The 20,764-nt window shown below is 59.4% G+C and overlaps 1 protein-coding gene across 6 annotated transcripts in view; it reads left to right on the top strand.

The window, feature by feature from the left end:
* Window positions 1-20,764, top strand: part of ANKS1A (ankyrin repeat and sterile alpha motif domain containing 1A) — a 178,359-nt gene that overhangs the window by 145,765 nt on the left and 11,830 nt on the right. For all 6 annotated transcript variants that reach the window (XM_059701917.1, XM_059701914.1, XM_059701913.1 and 3 more), the window contains 2 exons: window positions 137-203; window positions 5,151-5,257. In XM_059701917.1, coding sequence (XP_059557900.1) covers window positions 137-203; window positions 5,151-5,257 — 174 coding nt within the window. The remainder of the gene's footprint in view (window positions 1-136; window positions 204-5,150; window positions 5,258-20,764) is intronic.

The following is a 20,764-nucleotide window of genomic DNA, read 5'->3' as shown; positions in this document are numbered from 1 at the left end:
AGGTCCCGGTGCCTTGCAGGTTGGTGCTCCCTTGGAACCTCGGAGGAGCCCGGAGGCCTGCCCGGTGCACGGACGGTGAGCTGCCCCTGCCGAGCCCGAGCCTGACGCCTCTCCTTTCTGTTCCTCTTCGTTTCAGATTGAGAAGATCATGAGCTCCATCGGAGAAGGGATTGACTTTTCTCAGGAGCAGCAGAAGGCCTCAGGTACGAACCGAGCCGCCGCCCGCACATACAGGCCTTGGTGCCCGTCCGCCCCGGGCTCCTCTGGCACCGAAGGTGGCGAGAGGTCAGCCTCAGGCCACGGTGCCCCCCCTCAGCCGCTCCTTGTCCGGACAGCCCAGCTCGCTGTCCTCGGTGGGGCCATGGCTCCTCTTACAGATCGGAGGGGCTGTGTGCAAGTTGAGTTTCGGTCTGCCTATTCGGAAACTACATTTCCTCGTGAGCAGCCGTCACTCATCATTCTTGGCATGAATGTGGGCTTTCTCCGAGGGGCTGACATCGGAGCTTCTCGGTGTTGGGCTCCCCACTGGGGGCCTCGCTCAGCCCAGGCCCGGCCGCGGCTGTGAGCCGGCATCTCCCCAGGCGTCGGCTTTACCGCTTCCTCCTGTGTCTTTCTCCATTTCCTCAGTCGCTCGACTTTCACTTCAGCTCACTACTCCTTTGGGTGTTTTTTCCACCTCAAAGCCTCAGGAGTGAGGTCTGCTTCTCTTTCCTTCACTTGAAACAGGGGCCAAGGAGGCCTTATCTGAGCTGTCATCCTTATAACGGAGTCGTGGTTGTCACGTTCTTAAGTCAGGTGACACTTAAAGGTGCCTCCCAGAACAGCGCTCACGGTGCTCCCCGACCCCGACCCCCGTCTCTGCCCCTTACAAGGAGAGGCCTCCTGCTCCGAAGGGACAGGCTTCCTCGCTTGCTTGGAGGCTCCATCCAGGGCTGCCCTGTCAGCCAAGTGGCCTCTGGTTCCTCGTGGGCCTCTGGCCCTGGCGGGAAGCTGGGGGTGGGGTGCGTGTGCACGCTGGGGAGAAAGGACCTGCTGCGGCGTGGGCTTGTGGAGGGAGTCCAGGCCTGGGGCCGCGTCCTGGGTTCAAATCATGATTCTAGATCAGCCGTGGGCAAACTACGGCCCGCGGGCCGGATCCGGCCCGTTTGAAATGAATAAAACTATTGAAATAAAAGACCGTACCCTTTTATGTAATGATGTTTACTTTGAATTTATATTAGTTCACACAAACACTCCATCCATGCTTTTGTTCCGGCCCTCCGGTCCAGTTTAAGAACCCATTGTGGCCCTCGAGTCAAAAAGTTTGCCCACCCCCGTTCTAGATCCATGTGTCTCAGACAAGCCACTCGCCTCTCTGAGCCCCGACTCCCGCCATTGGCCTAACTGTCCCCACACATAGGTTGTGGGACTGAGTGACGTGTGCAAATACTCGAGCCAGAGACACTCAGTGAACAGTGGCTGTGCTTGCTTCCACCCCTGAAACCACTGCCGACGCGTCCGGAGAAGCCTAGAGAGCAGGGGCATCTGCCCGGCTTGTCTCCGCGCCCTTCTCACACTGGGTTCCGGGGCGCCCTCCCTCCAGCAACCTTGCTTCCCTGGGTTCAGGCAGGCCCAGCTGGCTGTGGTCTGTCTGTGTCTGTCTTGGGTTGCGGAGGGTCCACAGAGGGGCTCTCTGGCTTGTGGCGTTGTCTGCAGGCACTTGCTGCTCTCAGGCCTACAGCCTTGTGCTCAGCTGTAGTGTGCAGGCCTGACCAAGGGTCAGGTGTGTGAGTGACAGAGGTTCGGGGCTGAGACCAACACCGCTGCCCTTTCAGAGCTTTGCCTGGGATGGATGGGCACTGCCAGGAATGGGTGGGCCCCTCCAGGGATGGGTGGGCCCCTCCAGGGATGGGTGGCTGACAATTCGGCCGAGGCCGGTCTTGCTCCTGCACCCTCTGTATCAGAGGGGCCCCACCTCTGGGTGCTTGAGAGCTTGGTTGTGCGGTCACCTCTTGGCGTGGCTCCGTCGGGAGATCGGCTGCACCTCTGGAAACAGAGGAGCCCTTGTCCTTGGAGGCAGAGCCCTTCCTTTGCCCGGCCAGTTCTTACCCCCATGACCCATGCGAGTGGTGGGAGTTGGTTGGCCCCGCTACCCCCCTAGGTTCCTGGATCCCAACACGGTCTTGCTTTCATACTCACGGGTTGACTCATCCTCATACCCCAGCTTAGGAGGTCAAAGGCAGGCTCCCGAGGGTGCCCCTGGGACAGCGTGTCCACCCTGCCAGGCGTGACGTGTGGAGAGGGTGGGCTCAGCCTGCCCGGCACTCTGCTCTCTGTCTGAGGGTCAGGAGGGGGCTTTCGCCAGGACCCCCGGGAGCACCAGGCCTCGGCCCAGAGCAGGGTTCTGGTTTATTTCGATGGTCAGTATCGGGGTGCAGGTTGTCCTTGGGCTTCTGGATCCCAGAGAAGGGCCTGGGCTCGGGTTTGCCAGCCTGGCTGGAGGAGCAGCCCCTGCAGCGGCCCTCAGCTGAGCGTGGGATTGCCCGGCGAGACCTCTGTGGCACTCGGGTCTCAGTCCTGTTTGGGGCCGTGAGCCCCTGAGCTGCCAGCATTGGAGCCGGTTACCTGAATCCCCTGACAGACGTCGTTTCCAGCTCACCCCACATCACGAGTCCAGGAGGGTGAGCCTGCCCGCTGGCCAGGCCACTCTGGCTTTGTTCTGTCAAGCGGAAGAGACCGCTTGGCTTTCTTCTTTTCACCAGCCACTCTCGCTGTCGAGTAGCCGCCGAATGCCTGCTCCCCCTGGGCCCCCGCCCTGCGCCAGCCCCGTGCCAGCCCTGCGCCAGGGCCGGCAGCAACCCGTTGGGTGCAGTCCCCGGCATGCCGAGAGGCGGCATGTGGTCCCTGGGCGTCTTCTGCACGTTACCTTTCCTGTCTCCACAGCTGGACTTGGGGCTTGGCCCTGGCTTCCCCGGGTCCCCGGTGCCGCCCTCGGGTGCCCTCCTTCAGGTGGTGGGCAGCCTGCCGGGGCTTCTCCCTGCGCTCCCGCAGGCCAGGCCGGAGAGAGTTGCTGGGCTGTTCGGGGCTCACCTGAGGAGGATCAGGTGTCGCGTCCTTGCTTGGTGCTGTTTTTGTGGTTCCTGTGGTGCCCCTTGGCAGGGAGGCAGCCATTGGCCCCTGGGCTGTGTCCTGTGGGCGACCTTCCCCTGTCCCCTCTCTGGCCGCCCTAGCAACTGCCAGCCAGAACTACAGGAATGTTCTCCTCTACCCGCCCTGAGATCCCTCCTGCCCTTGGCGCTGGCGGGTGTGGGCCAGTGTCGGGAGTTGGGAGATCTGTCGTTTTGCTCGGCTGCTCGTGCTGCTGTGTCCTCCCTCGGCGGTGACGGCAGCAGCAGCCTCTGCTTCGATGTCCGATCCCTGATGTATTTCCTGAGCGTGGAGGGGAGGGGGGGAGGAGGAGGGGAGGGCCAGGCATTATGAGAGTGAGCAAGGACTGTGGAGCGGCCGGCAGCAGGCGGCGTGGAGCCCAGGAGCCTGTAGACAAAGCCCTCTGCTGCGGTTCTGTGAGCGCACACACCCTCTGGCAGCCGGCAGCACCACGGCCCGGCCCGGCCTGGCGGGATCACAGGCGGGGATGAATCAGCAGCCGGGAACTCCTGACTTCACGGGTGGACGAGAGCCTGCTGCTTAGGTCCCTGGAGCAGACAGCCCGCTCAAGGGCAGGGCAGCTCAAGTGGCCCCAGACCCGGCATCTTGGGCTGCTGCCGTGCGCGGGAGGCCGCGTCCCCGGCCACCATCTGTTCAGCAGAGCACAGATGAGGGGCAGCCTGGGACCCTGGGTCCCGGGTCTCCTAGACAGCCATGCCAGTGGCCGTGGGGCCCCGAGGGCAGAAGTGCCGGGAACAGCAGGATGCCTTCCACCAGCAAGACTGCCAAGAGTTCTCTGAGGTGACGCTTTCGTAGTTGTTCTCTTCCTTCCTCACGCCTCTCTCTCCTCCCCTGTTCTTTTCCCCCCTTTTATCTGTGCTTGCCTGTGAGCACCAGAGAAGTAGGTGGGGGTTAAGGCGTTCAGCTCCAAGCGCCCTCGGTCTGCCTGGAAGGGCTGGACTTCCTCCCTCACCCCACCCCCTGCCCTCCCCGAGGAGCGCGTCGGGATCCGGAGACCCCGGAGGACTCTCGCTGCCTTTATCCTCGGCCAGCGGGCGGACAGCGCGGAGCGTGCACAGACTTAAGCCGCCAGCGCGGCGGACAGAGGACTGCTTCCTTTTCTCTTATCTGGCTGGGCTTTCTCGTCTTTAGCCAGGAACTGGGTCTGCCTGCCTGCTTTCCACCTGGGCAGGCAGGTGGGTCACAGGAACAGCCACAATCCGAGGAAAATGAACACCCAGCCCCTGCAAACCCGCCCTGCCCGGGAAGGCAGCCCTTCAGACAGCGCCCCGGCCCGGGAGACGCCCCGCTCGCCGGCGCCCGGGGTCTAGCGTGGACCTGGCTCCTGGCCCGCTGGCCGCACAGCGGGCGGAGTGCGATGGCGCCATCCAGCAGAGCGCCCGGAGCCTGGTCTCCGAGCCCTGGCCCGCGCCCTGTGCCCGTCCTCGCTGCCTGAGCCCGGCACAAAGGGTCATGGTTTGCTTGTTCCGGGACTGTTGGGGGAAAACAAGTAAATGCCTCTCCTCCCTGCCGTGTGCGCTGCTGCTTGGGGTGCATGTGCCGTGTCCCCGGGCTGCATGAAGATGCGTGTGCTCTCCTGACCCGTGTGTGCTGCGAGGTCGCCGGACTGGCCCCGCCACAGCCCCGGGGCTCCGGATGCATGGATGACAGGCGCTCCAGCCCCACTGGTGCCCGTGGGACCAGACTCTGTGAACTGCCTCAGTGTGAACGCTGATGAGGAGTTGACCTGGAGACCCTTGGGGGTTCGCTTCCCGGCCGGTGGGCAGAGGCCGAGGGGTGAGCGGCCCGTGCCCCCGGCTGTGGGTGTGCACGGCGCCTGGCGGGCTACCCCGCCCGCACACGGACGAGGCGCTGCGGGCCCTCCGCTCTCGTCTCTTGTCCGTGGTTTGGCTGCTTTATGGTAATGACTATGATGTGGCAGTGCCATCTGTCTTCCTCTGAGTGCCGCTGCTGCCTTAATGGTTTTTCCCTTTTCAAGCGTCTGCCGGTTCCTCTCTCGGCAGGTTCGCGGGCGCCGGAGCAGAGCGTCGGGGCGTGGCTGGCGGCGCTGGGCCTGCAGCAGTACGAGAGCAGGCTGCTTCTGAACGGCTTTGACGATGTCCGCTTCCTGGTAAGTGCGAGGCGGCGGGGCGCGGGAGCCGCTCCTGCCGCCGGCTGAGGTCTGGAACCACGCGGAGCCGCGACCAGGGCAGAGCTGAGCCACGGTCTCAGCCGCCGTGTCATGTGCCCTTTCTAGACGGTCCCTCTCCTCTGCTCCCGAAACTCCTGGAGGGAGAGCTCTGTGCAAGTCTGCGTCCCCAGGAGGAGGTCCCTGACCGCGGCCCTCCGTCCCCGCCCGTCCCTCTCGGACTTGGGGCCAGATGTGGTGTGGCGAGGCCTCGGCCGTCCCGTTGCAGTCAGACAGGGGTTTTGGTGGACGGGACAGCCAGGTCCCTGTGCTGACTCCCCCGTCTTTGCCGGATACTAGAAGTTTCCTTTGTTCGCCAGAACGTTGCAGTCCAGCAAGTAGTCACTGAGCAAGTCGCGGTCCGGTGGCTGCGCGTCCCCAGGTGCCGGTGCCCAGGGCCTCGCCGTGGCCCCGACAGGCCGGCTGCTTCTCTGGGGTGTAGCTTCGTGCTCTTCTTACAAACACGAGGTTGAAACAGGAAGGAAAACCTGGGCGTCCTTCCTCAGGCTCCGTGAGGAGGCTCCCTCTGACGGAGCGAGACCTCCCCGGGGACACAGCTGGGCGCAGGGACCGGCCTCGGGGCGGCCTGGCGCCTCTCGCCGGCCTGCTGTGTGCTGGGCGCCCTCGGCAGGGGCGTGCGTCGGCTCACTGGGCTTCCCAGCAGCCCTCGTGGTAGCACCTCCGTTTCCCTGCCCCAGCGCAGGAGGGGCCTCTGGTGGTCACAGCGGCAGGAACCGGCAGCGGAGGAGCCTGCACCGGGCACTCTGGGCCCGAGGGTCCGGCTCTGACACGAGCCACACGCGCCTCTGACACGTGGATGTGGGGAGTGGGTGTGACCACTCAGGTGCTTTCCGTCGCCGTCTTGCTTGTGTTACCTCAGGAGCTTGGTTTGAGGGGAACTTGGCCAGCCTCCCTGCCCGCCTCTCCCTGCCCCCTGGCAGGCCTGCCGCCTGCTCGCACAGTCCCGGGAATGCAGTCCTGACGTGGCATCGAGTGGCCTTTTCTCTCGGAAGCAGATCCCCACTGGCACCCACCTCCCTGCGCTGCCCTGGCCGAGGGACTGGTCAGGGTAAGCCCCGAGCTGCCCGCCCGCTCTGCTCTCAGGGCACTGGCCTGGGGCTCCCAGGAGGGGCCTGGCCCGGGCAGCTCCCCTTACCTGGGCCGTTCGCCTCCAGGGCAGGCTGACGTCGGCACCAAGCCACCTTCCAAAGCCAGCCTCGGGCCAGACTGCTCGTCTTCAGCTTTAAAAATATTAGGTTTTAAAACGACAGCTTTTTAAAAATATATTTTTACTGATTTCACAGAGGAAGGGAGAGGGAGAGAGAGAGAGAGAAACATCAATAATGAGAGAGAATCATTGATCGGCTGCCTCCTGCATGCCCCACATTGGGGATCGAGCCCGAAACCCGGGCATGTGCGCCAGACCAGAACTGAACCTGGGACCCTTCAGGCTGCAGGCCGATGCTCTATCCACTGAGCCAAACCGGCTGGGGTGACAATTTTTTTTAAAGTTAAACTGAGTATATTTATGGTTCTTGTAACCTAACCTAACCCCTGACACGCCAGCGTCCCTTGGGGAAGGCCGACAGACCAGAATGGAGGCAGGGTTCGGCCGTGAGGGGATGGGTGCCCCTGGCACCGAGTGGAGAGGGGCCTTCCCTCTGACGCACCCTTTCCTCAGACGGGCGAGGGAGGGGGGCCGGGACATCACATGTCCCCTCCCTGTGCTTCAGTGTTTTAGAGGCTGAGCCTTGACGTCTCGCTCCTCCTGCTAATTTTGGAAAGGGTAAGGTTCCCAACCCTCGACTATCAGGGCACCATTAAAAGCGCTTCCCTGCCTTCCCTGTGCCCGACCAGCAAGGAGCAGGGCGGGCATCCGGGGAGCCTGGCCCTGGGCCAGAGGTCCGCTCAAGACCTGTCAGAAAGCGTCTGTTCCCACGGGGGAAGGGCCCTCAGCGAGGGAGGCCAGCAGCCCCTTTTCCAGGCCCCGTCAGGCCCTCCTGGGGCCCCGGCGCAGGCTGCTCCTCTCACTGCTCTCGGACTCCCGCCCGAACCAGCGCTGGACTACGAACCAGCGCTACTGCAGGCACCAGAATGGCCTGGGTGGCCTTGCAAAGCATCCTGGGTAATTGCATGTAAATTGCCAGATGGGTGTGAGGCTAATTAAGTTTTAGCAACCAGAAAAACGGGGACCAGAACACAGGCGCAGGGCCCTGTTTGTTTAGAAACATGGCATATGGTGTAACGTCTGTCGCGCGGGCAGCCGCGTCCCCGTGTGGTTTCCGGTGCTGCCCGTCTCCCTGGGTTCGGAAATGCCCTGGAGCCTCTCCTACAGATGCACACGGGGCTCCCGGGGAGCCGGGCTCCAGATGTAGTGAGAACATCTGGAAACGGTGTTTCACAGACGAGGCACTGCTGTGGGGTTCCCCTGACAGGCTCCCACAGGCTTGTGGGAGGAATACAGGGCATCTGTGGGCGTCACGCAGCCCCTCAGGTGGCAGGGGCTCGGCGTGTGGTCTAATCTGCGCTCGCGTCCTTGCCGTGATGTTCCGGGGCGGACTGACCCCGGACAGAGTGTGTCCCGTTGGTGTTTTCCATCGCGAGGCTGAGAGCACGCTCCATATTGAGCAAAAATGTGGCTCCTCGCGGCTGCTGTCCCCTGGTCGCAGGTGTGGCTTTAGGAAGGTGAAGATCGGTCCTCGCGGCTGCTGTCCCCTGGTCGCAGGTGTGGCTTTAGGAAGGTGAAGATCGGTCCCTGCTCATCCCCACACCCTCCTCCTCTTGGCTGCTCCTCCTCTGAGGTGATGGAGGGGCTAGACCAGCGGCACTGCAGCTGGACCTGCGTCCACACTCTCGCCTGCAGGCAGACAGGGCCTTTGATGGGCGGGCGGGGCGGGGTCAGGGCCGTGGCCTCCAGGGGTGCCAGGCGGAGCCGGGGCTGGCACCCCTCTGGCTCACCACAGGTCTTGCCCACAGGACATGGGCTTTCCTAGGAGCAGGGAGGATGCCATTGGTGGCGGCAAGTCTGCAGCTCCGAGCACGCGGGTCTCCGTCCCTGGGACGTCGTGGAGGTGCTGAGTAAAGGACGGTGTCCCTAGTGCTGGGTGTTACCTGGACATTGAAAACGTGTTTTTGAAGTGTCTGTGGGAAGTGTCCATCTTGGAGGGCTGAGGAAGAGTCTGAGACACGAGTATCCATACGCACCGCGATCCGTGTGCAGTGGGTGTGTCGGGGGCACCGGCTTCTTCTTCAGGGTCTGAAACCAGAAGAGCAAGGAACGTAGGTGCCCTAAGGTGACAGCGCAGCTGGCAGCGCAGGCACGTAAAGCAGTAAATCAGCAGCCTGGCCAGTGCTGGGCGCCGGCCAGGCCTGTAAGTGCCGGGCGCAGGGGGAGGCGAACCGGGGACTGCGGTGGAGTCTCAGGTGGGCGCTGAGGCCCAGAGGCGGGCACTGCCAGCAGGTGGCACCTCCTCGCCCTCCTCCCTCCCAGGCTTCAAAGGGAGGTGCTGCCCGCACTGCAGTGCCCAGGCCCTGCCCCTTCCTCCCGCAGCGCCCTCCCCAGGTGATGCTCCCTGGTGGTCTGTGCCTGTGCAGGGCCCCAGAGGGCGGCTCTCCCTGCGGCCCTGGAGTGCCAGGAGCTCAGGGAGCTGGGCTTTGAGAGGCACCGCGGGCCGCGTGGGTCCAGCCTCCGGGACCAGCTCGGCTCTGTGGTCACTAGGAACCTAACGCCTTGGTGGGTGCCCGGGGCTGGTGCCCAGCAGCCGCTGCCCCGTCTCTGCTGGGCCCTTTGGTCTGAGACACCGTGTGCACCACGGGCCCCTTCTAGCACGTTACTCCCCTTCGCCGCTCTCCCTCCGCCAGCCCGGGAGGGGCAGGGGCCATGGCAGCGGTGGCTGTGTCCGCCTGGCACCGCCCCGGCCTCCAGCCCCCACAGGGAGGGGCATCTGAGCGCCAGTCTCACGTCTGTTAACTAACTAACTGCACTTGAAGGTGGGATCGATGCAACAGGTCCTGGAACGCAGCTTCCGGTCGCTGGCCTCTCGGCTGAGCCGCAGCAGAGGTCCTGTCCCGGCATCTCTGACTGTGGCCACTTCACTTGAGAACCCAGAGGGCAGGGCAGGGCCGTGTGTCTCCCTAAGGTACAGACCTGCTGACACACCAAGTGTCAGTTAGGGCCCAGGGTCCCAGGGCATCCCCTGCAGCCCATCTGTGGACTCCTGGGGTCCCATTCAGGACCCAGGAATTAATTTCCCCAAGGTTGTCCCTCAAGCCGGCAGCTGACTGTGACTGGAAGCTGGGTCTCCTGGCCCAGAGGCACCCTCGCCCCCTCTCCAGGCCCCATACCCCCCTTTCCCAGGAGGGAGCTGTGTTGGCCTCGTGCTCAGTGGGTTGCCCAGAGTTGGAGCCTGGCATCAGAGCCAGGGGTGGGTTAGCACCGTCGCCCGCAGGTGCTGCCTGGGTCAGGCAGACCACCCCATCCACCACGGCGTGCTGGGCGCCTTCTGCAGAGGGCGGGAGACAGGCACAGGAGCCAGTCCCCTGTGAGCTCCTGGCGCTGGCTCGGGCCCGCCCTGCCCCTCTAGACCAGCAGCTGCCCCACCGCACGCCCTGGCGCAGGAGCTCCTGCCTCCAGTAACCTGTTCTGTAACCGGACAATCAAGGGTCCACACAGCCTGTCACTCCGTGAGCCATTTAAGCAGAAATAGGTGGAATCATATATGAGCGTTTATTCCAGTACTGATGGCAGCATGGGAGAGCAACAGGTCACCCACAAAAATCTGCTCTGCGGCCCCCGTGAGCCAGCTGTTTATATTGGGGAGGGGGCAAAGATGTCCTGGGAAGCAGGCAAAGGGTCTGCCAAATGGAGTTCACAGGTCTAGAGATTTGCAAAGGCCTCCGGGCAAGCAAAGGCAGGGCGTCTTCAAAGGACTTAGTGACATGCAAAGGGCTGGGATCTTTAGGGCTGGAGGCTCTGGTTTCTGCAAGAGGTTGTTAATCTTTCCGTGATAACAGGCAGCTCCCTGCTGAGGGAGGTGGGCTGCATTTCCAGGTGCGCTCCCAGGAAACAATCCTGGTTAACAGAGCATGGTGACTACTTCTTACAAGTACAGCTGGTCCCCAGCATCCTATTTCTGCCTCCGTCACTGCCACTCGGGTGCAGCTCGGGCCGAGGCAGCCTGCTGAGGCCGCCGTTAAGTAAACCGGACAGGGCAGCAGGACAGAAAGCTCACGGTCCCCCTCCTGGCAGAGAGAGCTGGCCTGGGAGTGAGGAGACAGGCTTTCCCACGTCCCCTATGATTTGGGGCCGGGGGCTCAGCTCCCTGTTCCTCCCTGTCCCCTGGGACCTCATTTGGCTGCTCACTTCATGGGGGCATGAGGTCTACAGGGGCCCGTTGTTACCCGTGGTGACCGTGACAGAATGGGAGGCGGTAGGTGCGTTTTCCCTGCACTGAGGCCGGCAGCAGCCTTTCCCTGCAGGAAGCAATTGGTGTCCTCGGATCCAGTGGGTCAAGTGCTTTGGGTGGTCTTGGGATCAAGCCCTTTGACCCCAGACTGACTTGGGCCTAGCTGATCTACACTGTTGATTTGGGTGAATATGGCACCTGGACCTCAAATAAGGCCTCAGAAAGGCAAACGTGTGGGCGATGGGCAGCAGATGGATGGGCGGATGCTGTGCCTGGTGCAGAGAATGGGGCACAGGGACCTGGGTCAGAGGGTGCTGCTTCCTGAAACTGAAAGGGTCCCTAGCACCTGAGCACCCTTGTGAAGGGACAGGAGGGCGGGCCCACGGCTGCAGGAACTGGGAACCTGTGACATGGAACTAGCTGCTCTCAGTCACCATCAAGTTCTCTCTCCGTGTGAGGACTGGGCTGGGGGTGGGGGGTCGTTAGGAGAGTAGGGGCTGGGGGTCAAGGTGTGAGGGTGGTGAGCAGGAGGACGGTGTCAGCCAGGGCAGGCACAGGTCGGCTGCCAGGCAGCGGTGAACAGCGAACGCAGAGCCCAGGGCACCCGTCCTGCCAGCAGCTCCGTCCTCGGCACCACGGGAGTTCTTGGTCAGCCCTGCCCGGCAGTTGGTGTATGTCTGTCCACCAGGTTCTGGCTTGTACCAACCTCGAACAGCAAAGTCGGGCTTTGGACCAGTTCTGATGTAAATGGTTCCTTATTCCTTGTCATCGCAGCTGCCTGTGTAGTAGCTGCCCCTGGCTGCGCGCATGCTTCAGGGAGCATGGCTTCTGCTTTCCGTCACCAAGATTCCTGGGCCACAGCCCTGCCGCCCCTCCCTCCCTGGGTCTCCCCTCACACCCGGGCTCCCCGGGTTGGGGGCCATGGTCTGCGCTGGGAGGCAGGTGCACTTGGCCCTCCCGCCTGGCCTACCCCGCAGGGTGCGTGTGTGATTGGTTCAGTTCCACCCTGGGAAGGCGACGCTGGCTTAGACTAGGGTCCTGTTCTGTGTCCCCGTGGCCAGTGGTGTGGCCTGGGGACGCCTGCGATGGAGGAGCCAGATGACCAGTGGTGGCTGAAGTCTGGGAGCCCAGATACCGGAGAGAGCGCGCTCATCGGGCTACTCCAGCGCCCCTCCCCCAGGGAAACCACAGAGGGCAGTAGGTGGAGGGGGAGTGTGTACATGCATTGGTATGTGACAAACGCAGGTTTACAAACAATATATATACTACAGCCCCCATTTTGCTAAAAATTTAAAACAATAAAACCTTAGAAAAATACACCAAAATGGTAGAAGTGACCCCAATCTTACTTTTAAAAAAATATAAATCCACTTAGAAAATACACCCTAAGGGTGACCCCTGCTTCCCCCCGAGGTGGTGGAGTCGGTGGATTTTACATTTCTCTTTGTGCTTGACCTCTTTTCAAGTTTTTCTACTCAGAAAAAATTTGTTTTAATGTGGGGAAGAGATAAAGACAGGGCCCAGTGGAAATCCACATTTTAAAAAAATTGCTGATTTTTAAAGAGAGAGTAAGGGAGGGCTGGGGGGGGGGAGAGACCTGACGAGATTGAACCTGCAGTCTTGGCGTATCGGGATGCCACTCTAACCAGCTGAGCTGCCCGGCCAGGGCAGAGCCACCACATTCTTAAGTCAGAGTCAGCGTAAGTGTCCCATTGGGCCAGCCAGGCTTCAGGAAGCTGTTACTGCCTCAGCACACAGGTTCTGCGGCTGGGGGGTGGGGGCGGGTCCTGGGAGGGGATCCCGCCTTGGCCCGGGAAGGAGCCACCTGGTCTCTCAAGGACTGAGCTGTTTATTTGCTAACTAGAGGCCCGATGCACGAAATCCATGCAAGGGGCTCGGCCCTCGCAGCCCCGGCTTCGTCCAGAAGGCCATCCAAAAGGACATCTGGTCTAATTAGCATATTACGCTTCTATTATAGACTAGAGGCCTGGTGCATGAAATTCATGCACCGATAGGGTCCCTAGGCCTGGCCGGTGATCAGGGCCGATCGGGGCCTTCTGGCTGCCAGCCGGGGCCTTCCTTCGTTCTGCACCACCCCCTGGTGGTCAGCGCACATCATAGCGAGCGATCAAACTCCCGAGGGGACATTTTGCATATTAGCCTTTTATATATGGGGGGGGAGGAGAGACTAGGGGCCTAGTGTACGAATTCATGCACCTTGAAAGGAACTGTGGGCCGCAAGGCTGCAGTGGGCACAGGGTTGGGTCTCGGCCCTTCCTTCGTGCCCCTGCCCAGCCCCTCCTACTGTGGCCCACAGTCCCCTGTCAGCCGCCGCTCCCACGTGCTGACGGCGCTGGCCCCACTCACACCCACTGACAGCGTGGAGCAATTGGGGCCACTGCCAGCAGTGAGTGTGAGCGCAGCCAGCGCTGTCAGTGGGTGTGAGCAGTGGCTGCTGCCCAATTGCCCCTCAGGAGCGGGGGGGGGGGCGTGGAGAAGCCCTCAGGGGCAATTGGGGCTGGCAGCCACTTCTTGCACCCGCTGATGGCACCAAGTGATCGGGACTGGCACTGGGTGCCATCAGTGGGTGTGAACGGTATCTCCAGCACTGGCTGCAAGTGCAAGTGGGGCCAGTGCCGGCAATAGGTGCGAGTGGCAGCTCCAGCACCAGCAGCAGGTGTGAACGGGGCTGTTGCTGGCAGCGGGTGTGAGAGGCAGCTGCCGGCCCCGATCGCCCCCTGGAGCAGGGGGAGGTGGAGGAGTCCTGAGTGGCGATTGGGCCAGCAGCCGCTGCTCACACCCGCTGACAGCACTGAGCGATCAGGGCCGGTGCCGGGCACTGGCAGCAGGTGCAAGCAGTGGCTCTGGCACTGGCAGCGGTGTGAGCGGGGCCAGGGCCGGCGCCAGCAGCAGGTGCGAGTGCCCAGCGGGACCATGGCGTGTAGGAGGGATTTTCGGTAACCACCAGAGGCTCTCCCCAATGACAGTGACCGCGCCCCGCCTTGGTCCGGTGGCCCCGCTCACCTGTTCCACCGTCCCGCCACGGCCAATGCCCACCATGTTCCGCGTGCGCCCCCCGGTGGTCAGCGCACGTCATAGCGACTGGTGGTTCGGTCGTTGGGTCTATTTGCATATTAGGGTTTTGCATATATAGATGAGCTTTAGCTGCTCCTCCCCTGGGAGCAGCGCTAGCCCCACAAATCAGTGCAGCAGTGGGCGTGAGGACTGTCCGCTCACTCAGGCCGGCTCTTCCCTCAGCCTCCCACCCTCCCTACCCTGGTTTAAGAAGTCTGTTCTTAATTTGCACTTTTCGGGTGGACCCCAGTTGCACCCATCCCATCACACACCCTCCTTCCAATTCAGGGCACCCTCTGTCGGGAGCATCTCTTCCCACTGCCCCCTGCTCCTGAGACCCAGAGGGACTGGGGAGTGGGGGTGCAGGAGAAGCACCAGGACCAGCGCCCCTCCCCCCAGAGAAATCAGGCCAGGCCAGTAGCTCTGTCTCATTCCTTCTCCCCCAAGAGAGGAGGCCTCAGCCTTGGCTTTGTGGCTGATGGCAGGACAAAGGACCGCCATTGTCGGAAGGGAGAGGCCTCACTGAATATGGAAATGAGGCTGGAAATACTATGGACAGCTCTACTCCAACAAACTAGACAACATGGAGGAAATGGACAAATTCCTAGAAAAATACAGCATTCCAAAACTCAATCAGGAAGAATCTAAAAATCTCAACAGGCCAATAACTATGGAAGAAATTGAAGCAGTCATCAAAAAGCTTCCAGCAAACAAAAGCCCAGGACCAGACGGCTTCACAGGGGAGTTTTACCAAATATTCAAGGAAGAACTAAAACCTATCCTCCTCAGACTACTACAAAAAATTCAAGAGGAAGGAACACTTCCAAGCTCATTCTATGAAGCCAGCATCACCCTAATACCAAAACCAGGTAAAGACAACACAATGAAAGAGAATTACAGGCCAATATCCCTCATGAACATAGATGCCAAAATCCTCAACAAAATCTTAGCAAATCGGATCCAGCAGTACATCAGAAAAATCATACACCATGACCAAGTAGGATTTATCCCAGGGATGCAAGGATGGTACAATATCCGCAAATCAATAAACGTGATACATCACATAAACAAATTGAAAGAAAAAAACCACATGGTCATATCAATTGATGCAGAAGAAGCATTTGACAAAATTCAACACCCATTTTTGATAAAAACTCTCAGCAAGGTGGGAGTAGAAGGATCATACCTCAACATAATAAAAGCCATATATGACAGGCCCACAGCCAACATCATACTCAATGGACAAAAACTAACACCATTTCCCCTAAGAACAGGAACAAGACAGGGATGCCCCCTCTCACCACTCCTGTTCAACATAGTACTGGAAGTGTTAGCCATTGCAATTCGGCAAGAAGAAGAAATAAAAGGCATCCAAATTGGAAAAGAGGAAGTAAAACTGTCCTTATTTGCAGACGACATGATATTATACATACAAAACCCTAGAGATTCCATCAAAAAGCTACTAAACTTAATACATGAATTTGGCAATGTAGCAGGATACAAAATTAACCCCAAGAAATCTATGGCATTTCTATACACCAATAGGGAACTTACAGAAAGAGAGATTATAAAAACAATCCCGTTTACCATTGCACCAAAAAAATTAAGCTACCTAGGAATAAACTTAACTAAAGAGATAAAAGACCTCTACTCAGAAAACTACAGGACGTTGAAAAAAGATATAGAGGAAGACATAAACAGATGGAAGAACATACCGTGTTCATGGATTGGTAGAATCAACATCATTAAAATGTCCATACTACCCAAAGCAATCTATAAATTCAACGCACTTCCCATTAAAATACCAACGGCATACTTCAGAGATCTAGAACGAACTCTCCAAAAATTCATCTGGAATAAAAAAAGATCCCGAATAGCTACAGCAATCCTGAAAAAGAACAAAGTAGGTGGGATCTCAATACCAGATATCAAGTTGTATTACAAAGCCACTGTTCTCAAAACTGCCTGGTACTGGCACAAGAATAGGCATATAGATCAATGGAATAGAATAGAGACCCCAGAAATCGGCCCGAACCAATATGCTCAATTAATATTTGACAAAGGAGGCAAGAACATACAATGGAGCCAAGATAGTCTCTTCAATAAATGGTGCTGGGAAAACTGGACAGATATATGCAAGAAAATGAAACTAGACCACCAACTTACACCATACACAAAAATAAACTCAAAATGGATAAAGGACTTAAATGTACGACGGGAAACCATAAAAATTCTAGAAGAATCCAAAGGCAACAAAATCTCAGACATATGCCAAAGCAATTTCTTCACTGATACAGCTCCTAGGGCACTTGAAACTAAAGAAAAAATGAACAAATGGGACTACATCAAAATAAAAAGCTTCTGCACAGCAAAAGAAACCATCAACAAAACAACGAGAAAACCCACTGTGTGGGAAAACATATTTGCCAATGACATATCTGATAAGGGCCTAATCTCCAAAATTTATAGGGAACTCATACAACTTAACAAAAGAAAGATAAACAATCCAATCAAAAAATGGGCAAAGGACCTAAATAGACACCTTTCAAAAGAGGACATCCAGAAAGCCAAGAGACATATGAAAACATGCTCAAAGTCACTAATCATCCGAGAGATGCAAATCAAAACAGCAATGAGGTACCATCTCACACCTGTCAGACTGGCTATCATCAACAAATCAACAAACGACAAATGCTGGAGAGGATGTGGAGAAAAAGGAACACTTGTGCACTGCTGGTGGGAATGCAGACTGGTGCAGCCACTATGGAAGACAGTATGGAGTTTCCTTAAAAAACTGAAAATGGAACTCCCATTTGACCCTGTGATCCCACTCCTAGGAATATATCCCAAGAAACCAGAAACACCAATCAGAAAGGATATATGCACCCCTATGTTCATAGCAGCACAATTCACCATAGCTAAGATCTGGAAACAGCCTAAGTGCCCATCAGTAGATGAATGGATTAGAAAACTGTGGTACATCTACACGATGGAATACTATGCTGCTGTAAAAAGGAAGGAACTCTTACCATTTGCAACGTTATGGATGGAACTGGAGAGCATTATGCTAAGTGAAATAAGCCAGTCAATAAAGGAAAAATACCACATGATCTCACTCATTCATGGTCAATAGAGACCATTATAAACTTCTGAACAATAATAGATACAGAAGCAGAGCTGCCTCAAACAGATTGTCAAACTGCAGCGGGAAGGCCGGGGAGGGTTGGGGGGCAGGAGGTAGGGGGGGTAAGAGATCAACTAAAGGACTTGTATGCATGCATATAAGCATAACCAATGGACATAAGACACTGGGGGATAGGGGAGGCTAGGGGACTGTCTAGGGCGAGGGGATAAAATGGATACATATGTAATACCCTTTGTAATACTTTAAGCAATAAAAAAAAATAGCAATCATTAATTTTTATACATAATTGACTGCACTTTTAAACTGTTTTTAAGTATGGGTATAATTTTTTGTTAGGGAAAATACTTGTAACAACCAAATAAAATAACTGCAAATCAAAAAAAAAAAAAAAAAAGAAATGAGGCTGGAAGGCGGCTGAGTGGGAAGTCTGGGAGCCATTTCTGGGAGGGGACCGCCTCCCACCTCCATTGGAGGAGTCAGTCTGGGCAGATCTGGGGCTGGCGCTGGGCATGGGCAGTGGGAGTGGAGAGCCCGCTTTGTCGCATACCTGTGTGTTGCAGGCACACACTTCCCTCCATTTAACTGTCCTCTATGAGTAGCCGCGATGAACACACTGTCTCCAGCACCTGGGCTCCCAGACCAGCCGCCACTGGACACTCTGGCTTTCTCCACTGCGGGCTGGGGCTGTGCCAACACACGCACCCTGGGGTGGGCCAGGTGGGGGAGGGGGGAGGGCATGAGGGGCAGCCCAGGGAGAGGAGTGGCAGGTTCTGGGCTCGCACCCTAGATAGCTGTGCTCCCCTGCCCCTGTGGGCCTGCCCTCTGCTCCAATTGCTCTTCCAAGGCTGCGCTTGAGCGAGTGGGGGTGGAGAGTTGGGCTTCAGGGACGTATCCCACAGCCCCCACTGGGTCCCAGGTTCCCAGCTGGTCAGAGGAGGGGTAGGTTGGGCCAGCCCCCAAGGAATCGGGTCCCCAGACCGGGAGCCAAGGTCGCCCAGCACCTCCACGCTGAGGGCTCACCTTCCTCGAGGAGGGGCTGCAGTGTCCTTGGCCGTAGGCCTCAGCCTTGGGCTCAGACAGGAGCCTCTGCCACCTCTGGCGGGCTCACTGGGGCTGGCCTCTTGGCCCGGGTGCAGGCGTGGGCAGAGCAGTGCCACCTCGCCCGCAGGCATGGCATGGGCTCCTACAGATTGGCTGACCCTTGGGTCTAGAGTCGGCTTCCCAGGCACCCCAGTTCACCCAGGGGTAGCCGGCCCCCTCCCCTCACTGGCACCGTCTGCTCAGGGACTGCGGAGCCCTCTGTGCCGGAAACAGTCCTGGCTTCAGGGTGAAGTTCAAATGACTGCCTCCCTGCTTTGGTCCTCCGTCAGGCTAGGAAAGAGGCAGCTCAGGGATGGGCTGTGTGGCCTCAGGCAAGTCACTCCCAGGATGGACCTCCACCCCCCCACCTCCAGCAGAGCTGGTCAGGGGCAGCCCCCTTCCCTCGCCCGCAGCCCTCGCAGCCTCGGTTCCCACACCCCGCCTCCCATGCTCCCCCCAGCGGAGCCATCAACCCACCTCTCTGCCCTCCCACAAGTACGTGAACCCCCCTCCTCCCCTCCTCGACCGCAGACCCCTGGGGCTCCCCTTCCCACCCAGCACCAGACCAGACCTCGTCCCACACCTGGTCCCAGAGGGGCCCAGACTGAGTCAGCAGCATTGGCTCTGGCTGGTCAGCCTCTTCCTGGCTATGTCAGTCCCTCCCGCCGGACGTTTCCTGGTCGCTCTGCAGGCTCCCGTCGAGCAGAGGATGCGCCAGGCAGTTGGGAATGAGGTTTCTGCCCGCAGCAGCCGTGGGGCCTCCGTGGGCCTCGCCTGTTTGGCTGGCGCAGGGCCCACGCAGCGTGCCAGGCTCCCCACGCCCCTCAGTCCTGCTCCACTGGTTTTGAATGGAGACAGTCCAGCAGTTAAACTTCCAGCAAAATATTAACAAGTGAGAGATGCCTTTCAAGACGTGAGGACCTTTCCTTCTAAATCATGTGGCCAAGACTCGGGATCAGAGCCCTGGGGCCAGAGCTCGGAAGCGCAGCCCTCCCTCCGCCTGGAGCCCGGCCTCCCTCAGGCCTCCCAGAGGCACTTCTTGCCTGTGCTCCTTCCCTTCCCAGGAGCCCTGTCCCACCTGGGTGCCCCCTACTCTGGCTGCAGACCCCCTCTGCCCCTACACCCGCTGTGCTGTGCCCCGGCCTCTGGGCCGATGAGCCGCTGTGCAGGCTGCCACTTCTGCGCCTGCTGGAGCCGAGGGAGCTGCTGGTGGGAAGGAGAAGGCGTCAGGGGGGTCGGAGGCACTGCTCTAACTGGCTCCTGTTGGGCAGGGCCCCTGTAATGACTGTGCAGCCGAGCAGGGCATTCCGCAGAGCCGTGCGGCCTGCTCCTCACAAGTCCACAGGCCGGCTGGCCTCCCCCTGGTCAGCCTGCTTCAGGCCCCCAGACATGGAGGCCGGGCCGCGTCCTGACGGCGTGTCCCTCACCGTGGGACTTGGCGGAGCCGGGCCGCGTCCTGACCGCGTGTCCCTCACCGTGGGCCTTGGCGGGGGCCGGGCCGCGTCCTGACCGCGTGTCCCTCACCGTGGGCCTTGGCGGGGGCCGGGCCGCGTCCTGACCGCGTGTCCCTCACCGTGGGCCTTGGCGGGGGCCGGGCCGCGTCCTGACCGCGTGTCCCTCACCGTGGGCCTTGGTGGAGGCCAGGCTGCGTCCTGACCGCGTGTCCCTCACCGTGGGCCTTGGCGGGCCTCCCCCGTCCGTCTCTGGGGCCCACTCAGCACTGAGGTGGAATTCTGTCCAGTTAAAGAGGAAGCACTGCTTCCCGCCCCCACCCCCCCACCCCCGCCGCCACCAGAGGTAGAGAAGGGGTGCGTTGGGGGACACTTGTTTAAGACACGGGTGGGGTTGGGGTTGGGCAGCGAGGGCTTCTCCCACTTGGAGGGGCCTCGGGCCTGGGACAGTCCCTGCTCCTGAACCCGCCTGCTGCCCACACCTTCTGCCTGCCCGGCCCCCACCACGCCCGCCTGTGCAAGGGAGCAGCCGGCGGACTTGGCCGTGTGGCAGGTGGAGTCGCGGTCCCTCTGCCGACGTTCATGACCTCTTGCCGTGCTCGCATCCTGTTCGTCCTCTGACCTCTTCGTTGTAAATGGGCGATTCCTATCAGAGGTTTACTGGCAGGTTTTCAGGTGGTGAACACCTCGGAGCAGGAGGCGTTGCTAAGCCAGACACGCCGAGAAGGGCCCCAGGGCCGCGTGGTCGGGCGTGCCCGGTCCAGTGGGCACAGCACCGGGACATGCCAGGACCCATGTCGGCCTGCCTCTTCACACGACCCCCACAGAGCAGTGGTGCCTGGACTCTTGTTCTGCCCGAGCTCAGAGGCCGCAGGACCACTGCTTGCTGTGCTCGTCCCTCTCCGTCCAGAGCGCAGGTCATGCCGGGGCGGGCGTCCTGCACCTGTGCTGCCCTGTGCCCTGTGCCCTGTGCCCTCTGCCCTCACCTGCAGAGGAAACAGGAATGAGGACACATCAGGACACAGACCGTTGGGGAGGGAGTCCTTTCCAGCGATGGACAGCTTGCTGCCTGGGAACAGACACCTTACCTGAGAATGAATCCCACGTAAATTGAGGTTTAATTGTAAACGTGGAAGGTTGTTTAAGAACCTTGGAGCAGGAGGTGTTGCTAAGCCCCGCAGCCGAGAAAGGACACGGGGGGGGGGGGGGGGGACGACACAGATGTGTCCCTTCCCCTGCGTGGAGGTTCATCGCCCTCCTGTGGACAGCATCCCTACATTCAGCCAGAGAAGAC

The sequence above is a fragment of the Myotis daubentonii genome, chromosome 6 (genome assembly GCF_963259705.1).
Source record: "Myotis daubentonii chromosome 6, mMyoDau2.1, whole genome shotgun sequence".
Taxonomy (NCBI): domain Eukaryota; kingdom Metazoa; phylum Chordata; class Mammalia; order Chiroptera; family Vespertilionidae; genus Myotis; species Myotis daubentonii.
The sequence above is the reverse complement of the archived record's forward strand: the minus strand, read 5'-3'. Positions and strand labels throughout refer to the sequence as shown.